A 7352-nucleotide genomic window follows, 5' to 3' on the forward strand; every position below is an offset into this window, starting at 1 on the left:
AGGGTCATCTTCAACGCCGACCGAGTCAATAAAAACAAATAAAGAAAGCACCTTCTTTTTGCCTTTGTTTTCGCTTGCCATAATAAGTGGTGGTGGTGGGAATGAAAAAAATTGGAGGTGTAGGCGAGTCGTTAGTGTAAAACGAGGGTAACCTGAGAATTCTTTTTTGGTGTTTTTTTTTTTTTGCGTTTTTTAGTGTGTTTTTGACTTGTGTACTCAACGAATTGATCATACCACATTTTATCATTTTATACACTTGATGAGATTAAAAACCAGTTCCAACGGCCCTCTTTGAGCTGGTTAAATGCAATACCCGATGGAACCGGTTATTTCTGGTAGAAACCGGTATGAAAAATAAATAGTCTAACCAGGTAGGGATTTTCAGGTATGATCAGGTCCAAACCGGCACTAGGTATACCGGGTACAACCCGGAACCAGGTTCGGTTCCACCGGATCGGGTCAAAGCCGGTTTTTTTTTTTTTTTTTTTTTTTCTGTGCACATCTAGCCTGATTCGTAAAAAAGAAAAGATTCAGATGGTCCTTAAAATCGCTTATAATATCACAAAGCAATTCTAACCTATTTAAATATGCATAATATGATATTGTGAAATTGTGTATTTTTCTCAATTTTTGAAGTTAATTACATAAATCTATAGAAATAAGATAAAAGTCTAATTAACTAATAATTATTAAATAACAAACTACTAAAATAACTATGATGAAATACTAATAAACTCGCTACTAAAATAAGTAACCATTAATATTTTGAGTTATCCACAGATTGGCTTTAGGCAAGTGGATGAATTACTTGTGCCAAAAGACCATTGTTATGTATTACATTCCCAAAATAACATGACAATGCTACAACATCATACTTTAAACTCTACATCTAGTTAATTTACAAACAATTACCGTTTCTTAACTGCGAATAACTGTCACCTATAACTCAATGGAGGGTGATTTTACAAAGCCACTTTTAGCCATACACCACTACAAGAAAAAAAAAATTATCACATAAGCCTTCAAAATGGTAAAAAGAAGGTTCAATCAGTGATGGGTAAAATGGTCAAAAGCAAAAATTTAGTGATGTATAGCTAGAAGTGGTAATGTACCAACACCTATTTTGTGCGAATCATCAATTTCTAAGCATTGTTAAGTCTAACGACATCTAAGAGCCAACCAGTATTGATACCTGACAAATTGAACATATTTAAACTTGGTGGTGTACAGGGATCATTGATGCTAACCAATCCTCCCCGTTCGATCGATTAGTGTGCCAATACTTTCCCCAGATAACGCCCTTGATATATTTCCAGGCTCGTGAAGAGAAAATATCACAACTGCAAAAAAATGCAGCCGGAATCAAGTTGTGAAGGGGACAATAACATTACCAGCAATTTATAGTTTAACAATGCTAGTTGAACAAAAGATAACATATAGAAAAGCAGGAGTGAGGACGAAAAGACGCAAACCAGGAATCGAGTTCTCTTCACAAAATGTTGCAGCCATCATGTCTATCTGAGATGAACCTCTAGAAGCTAACTCTCTAAAAGAAATGTGCTCATATGCGACACTACTAATGGTGTCACAATCATAGATACCATGTGAATTAGTACCTTTAATAACTGCATCAGCATGAACTGCACAAAGAAAGCATACCATCAAAATTGAAAAATATATAAACTATGAGAAATATTATTGACCATACGTTCTGAGGCTCTTAGAGCTGCAGCTGTGTCGGTAGAGAATAATGAATTCCCGATGCCAGCATTAATACCACCAAATATTACAACTCTACCCTTTTCTAGATGCCGGATTGCTCGTTGCCTGTTGTATGGTTCAGATATATCTGGCAAACTAAAGGCAGATTGCACACGTGCTTGAACTCCCAGTTTCTCGAGTGTTGATTGAAGTAGTATAGAATTCATCATAGTTGCCATCATACCGGTGAACATATCAGCAGTCAGCTTAGTTTATATTTGAGTTTAAAAGATATCATGAACTTCGATTATTTATCATATAACTATCACATAAATCATTACCCAATTTGATAAGCAGTACTTCTATCCATATCAGTAGCTGACACCCACGAGTCCCCACAAAAGAAATTGCGACCACCAACTACTATCGCCACCTGAATAATGCAGGTCAGATAAGTACAAATCTTACAGAACTGACAAGTATCTGAACTTTAAGAGTACCTCAACGCCCATTTGGCAAGCCAATGATACTTCTCTAGCAATCAGCATTGCCACCTAGAAAGTAAAAGAAACCAAATTTAAACTTGGAATATTATGCAATGCAGCACCCAAGGTTTACAAATCTACAAATATCCCTTCAAATATGTATAAAAACTATTAATACCAAACTTTTACAGTTAAAATATTAAATTACCTTTGGATCAGTGCTTTCAGAGCCAGTTCCACCCAGTGCAGCACCACTAATTTTGAAAACAACTCTCCGCCATCTTGGACTTGCCACTGATTTTGGCTCCATGTTAGTAATTTGACCACTTGGGCTTGAAGTTGCAGTTGTATATCTGCACAAAAATACATGAGTTGACTAAACTTTATCAGAATTATATTAGGATTAAGTTACAATGCTACATTAGTCATTTGCAATTTGTTTAAGGTGTTTTATCAATTCTGGATCTCAAACTTTGTTAAGCTTTTATGTAATTACAGGGGTGCATACGAGCCGAGCAACTCGCGAATTACTCAAGATCGGATTGATAAAATGTTCAAAACGAGCTGAGCTTTTTCGAACTCAAGCCAAGCCCAAACCTCAAAAAAAGCATGTTTAAATTTGTTATTGAGCACAACCTAGAGTGATAGCAAGTGCAACCTGGTAAAACGCTACAATTTAAAATTCGCTAGTCGTTTGTGCAATCGGTTCAGAGATAGTCATATGGGTCAGGCTCAAAAGACGGATTAATTTTGGTCCATCGGGTCAGACCGGATACCCGTGCTCAATGTTGTTGTCCGGTGGCAAGATAATGCCACATTTAAATATCCATGCAACATCCAGCTTTGTTTTCTTTTGTCACATTTAAATATTTCTAGTTTCTTATTTTTAGTTTCATGCATGTTTCATGATTGCATTGTGTCAATTATTAGCTTATTTCATGGGCCATGTTCTAGTTAGTTTCCTTTTGAGTTTTCCTATATGTAAGATAATTTTAATTAATGAAAACAGTTGATGTTTGATTAAAAAAAATTGTGTTAATTTTCTCTCAATGGATTTTGAATTGAAAATGAATTCTCCAATGCTAGTTCAAGTTTAGCAACTTGAATGGTGACCTTTGGAATCTAATCAAAAGTTTAGGTGGTGATTTCTGTATCCTAAACGCGTGTTAGACGCCCTAGTTTTTGATCGAGTGGTGTGTCTTAACGAGCCTTGTGTATTTTTAAGTTTTACCTTGTTTGGACTTCTATGTATTAATTTCTCACTGCACAAACGAGCTCGAAGCTATTGTTCCTTTAAAGTATTACATGAGCTCGAGCCGAGCTTAGGCTTGTTTTAAGGTTTTTCTCAAAATATATAAAAATACTTAAAAACATATATAAATTAATTATAATATATATAGACAAGTTGAACCTGAGCCAAGCTTGAACTTGAAAAAATGATCCAAGTTTAAGCTTTAGAAATACTCGAAACGATCCTAGATCAAGCTCTAGTAAGTCAAAATGAACCCAAGCTCGAGTCTAGTTGAGCTCAGCTCAGCTCGTTTACACCCATACATTTTTATCAGTCAATTTATCAAGTGTTCTTTCTATGGAATAAAAAACCATATACTGCAACTGAAATTTCATATACCAAATATACCTTTTTGACTGTCTACCGGACGCACTAACTCCACCGACACCTTTCTCCTCCTCGACCGCAGACTTCATCGGCACCGAACTCCCATCGATCATCTCCATCTTCTTATACCACGGCCAATGACTCACTCCACTACTATTATCAACACTCCTATTCCTCTCCAACTTAAACCTCTTCTTCAAATTATCCACCTTATTCTTACACTGCTCGACGCTCTTCGTCCGGTTCTCGCTCACCTCCACCTCCTCCCAATCCCTAACTCTCAAATTCCCCCGGTTCAACTCCCCAAACTTATCCAAGTAAGCATCCAACAAACACGCAATCGCACCATCACTCCACTCCTCTCGATCCTTCCGATAATCCGACGAACTATTACTCGTTACCTTCGCTTTCTTACTGTAGCTACGCGGCGTCGTACCGCCGTCGTCGGTGTAGCCGTTGGTGTCGGTGGATTGAAGGATGGATTCCGGCCGTGAAGAGGAGGAGAGTAAGTGTGCGGCGGCGGAGAAGTGGTGGTGGTGGAAGTTAGGGTTTGGTTGGGTGGTGGTGGTGGTATCGGTGATGAGAGTGAATTCGTCGTCACACGACGACGACATCAGAAGGACGTTAGGGTTAGTGTTAGTGAAAGACGGAACAGAACAGATAGCGTTGTAGACGACGTTAAGTTTTGGGGTGAAGATCGTTTGGAGAACCGTTAAGTAAGACGGATGTGGTCGACGGCACAAACGTCACGCCATCCATCTTTTTATCCACTGTTTTGTCATAAATACCCTTCTCATGTATTGTTAAGTTTTTTAAAATCCCAAAGAGGCACCACCTCGGTGATTAATTTTGAGTTATTCGGTCAATGGTCAAATCTAGCTAAAATCGAGACTAACTGGACTTGGTCTGCTTTTTCTAACAAGGTTCTGATGAAAATCAACAGTTTTTGGAGAGATTCCGGCCAAAATCAGTGATTTCGGGTTTCCAGCTAGATTCTAGCTAATTTCCGGCCAAAATGTATTTGTGTATGTACAAAACTGAAAATACATATAAAAATGTATGCGTGTATATAAAATTGGAAAATATACATTAAAGTCTGATCCGATTAATCCAGATTAATTTCGGTTAATCCTGATTAATCGCCAGCCTCCACCACACTGCCCGACTAGCGATTAGCAATTTCAACTAGGGGTGCAAACGAGCCGAGTTGCTCGCGAGCTACTCGAGATCGGCTCGTTAAAAAGCTCGATCAAGCCAAGCTTAATCGAGCCTGTCAATTATATATATATATATATATATATATATATATATATATATATATATATATACATGGTTGAGTTCAATGAAGAAATCATATTAGTATGAGAAGTGTGAGAAGTGGATCCAACCAATCATAATTTATTTTTTCTTTTTTGTTTTATTTTAATCATAGGGGTTAAATTAGTAAAAAGTCTTTTGTTTATACTTAGTAACTAGTAATTATTTGAAAGGTTACACATAGTTTCTAATATTCTTTGCATAAAATTTATCTTCTTTTTTCCAATATCTCAACGATTTCAATATCAGATTCACAATACATCTCAATCTTTTCTTATATATTTATCCAAATAATCACAACTCACCAAATCGGTTGTTTATATTATCATATATTCAAACAAGAAATGCAAATTTTGTTTTTGTTGATTATCCATCCCTAAAAATAAAATCAATATAATCAATATGTTGGAAAATTGATTTCATTTTCAAATATATACATCCTCAATTCGATTGATCGAATATCCATATCAAGATACGACAAATATGATGGCTTATCCATAGATTTTTCAAATGAATTATGTTGATTATACCTAAATTAATAAATACTAGAACATAGTCATTATTATTGCTTTATATTAATATATATCTAACAACCTACATATATCATACTAATAACTTACACATATATTTATATTAACCTACACAAACGATAACAAGAGCATACATACTAGAAATGCCACAAACACATATCGTAATACTACTGCATACACTGAATTTAATAGCCTATACAAATTATTCATATTAACCCGCATATCCTTTTAATAACCTACATCATTTAAAAATACCATATATCATCAAGCCCGTACACATGAAGATCCTCTGAAATATTTTACGCAGTACCATACACATCCTACACAGTACCATACGCATCCTACATATCTTTTTTTTTTAATTTCTTTATGTTATTCCTGTACAACAATATATGGATCCTACATGAATTGTTATATCACAAACCACGAGCATGCATGCATCCTACACAAACTCTATATATCACAAAAAAGATATTGTCTTTCATTACAACACACCAATTATGCATACTACACAAATAAAAATTCTATTTCATTCCTACACAAAAGTTTATGGATCCTACACAAATTGTTATATCACAAACAATGTAAATGTATATATCCTACACAAACCAAACAAAAATTCTCTTTCATTCGTACACAAAAGTTTATAAATCCTACACATATAGTTATGTCACAAACCAATGTAAATGTATATATCCAACACAAACCAAACAAATTGTTACATCACAAACAATGTAAATGTATATATGTATCCTATACAAACTATTACAATGTAACAATAAAATACATAGTTTGAAAAGTGTAACCTATAAAAAGTTATCATCAACAAACCTTTAAAATGAATAATAAATATGCAAACTATTCTAAAAACATATATGAAAAAAAAACAAACAAACAAAAAAGAACACGAAAATTGACTACGGTCTACAGTAATAGCGGATGAAATAAATGAATTATTATATAAATTAAAGGAAATCAATTTGTCTATCAATTAATTCCAATTATAGAGTGAAGCAAAATAAGGAAACGGCTGGGCCTTTTATTTCAATTATATTAAACAAATTACCACTCTAACCTTTTTAGTTAAAACTAGGCATCTTCATATTACAAGATTGCCATTTATAATGTCACACCCCGACCAAAGGCGGCGGAACATGCCGAGGTGTAACGATTGTCCATAAGCACATGACACTAATTAAAGTGACAGTATTTAATAAACTCATTTCATTTCACAACATCGAAAATGTCACATAACAATTATCCATAAACTAACCATAAACAAGATATCACAAAATATGGCAAATTTGATATTGTTCATTTTTACTAATATCCTAAGGTCTTTGATGTCGTTTTCTTCACAATCATAAATCAACCAAGATGCAAACCTGCAACATTTCATAAAATAAAGTTTGTCAACACAAAGGTTGGTGAGCAATTCATAAGTTTAATCATATTAGTATATAACAAAGATAGCCACAAAACTTGCATACGAAACGATAAATAAAAGTGGTAATTTGGATAAATAGATATCGCTAAACACATTAGCGACACCTAGCTATAAGGGGATGCCAAATAGTCTAGGATTTTATAGTTATCGTTAATTGCATTACGTTAACGACACCTTGCTATAAGGGGATGCCAAATAGTCTAGGATTTTATAGTTCCACCAACCAAAAGCGATAAACACATAGGCATATAAGC

The 7352-nt window shown here is 34.7% G+C and overlaps 1 protein-coding gene across 1 annotated transcript; it reads right to left on the reverse strand.

Moving 5' to 3' along the window:
* Positions 1 to 779: 779 nt before the first annotated feature.
* Positions 780 to 4169, reverse strand: LOC143626783 (uncharacterized). The gene is made up of 8 exons (XM_077096753.1): positions 4151 to 4169; positions 3826 to 4058; positions 2395 to 2539; positions 2202 to 2255; positions 2043 to 2134; positions 1709 to 1944; positions 1473 to 1640; positions 780 to 1340 (listed from the first exon to the last, which is right to left on the reverse strand). Exons 1-8 carry the CDS (start codon positions 4151 to 4153, stop codon positions 1243 to 1245), a joined length of 1029 nt encoding a protein of 342 aa, XP_076952868.1. The 5' UTR covers positions 4154 to 4169; the 3' UTR covers positions 780 to 1242.
* Positions 4170 to 7352: the final 3183 nt, after the last annotated feature.

This window comes from Bidens hawaiensis, unplaced genomic scaffold (assembly GCF_021521415.1).
Source record: "Bidens hawaiensis isolate Kalapana, Puna unplaced genomic scaffold, B.hawaiensis_p1.1 tig00004525_1, whole genome shotgun sequence".
Taxonomy (NCBI): Eukaryota; Viridiplantae; Streptophyta; class Magnoliopsida; order Asterales; family Asteraceae; genus Bidens; species Bidens hawaiensis.

Excerpts from the sequence above, each read along its gene's own strand:
- LOC143626783 (XM_077096753.1), bottom strand. Across the intron at positions 1,641-1,708 it reads AGCTCTAAGAGCCTCAGAAC|TTCATGCTGATGCAGTTATT; the intron begins GTATGGTCAATA and ends TTCTTTGTGCAG. Across the intron at positions 1,341-1,472 it reads TGAAGAGAACTCGATTCCTG|TTGTGATATTTTCTCTTCAC; the intron begins GTTTGCGTCTTT and ends ATTTTTTTGCAG.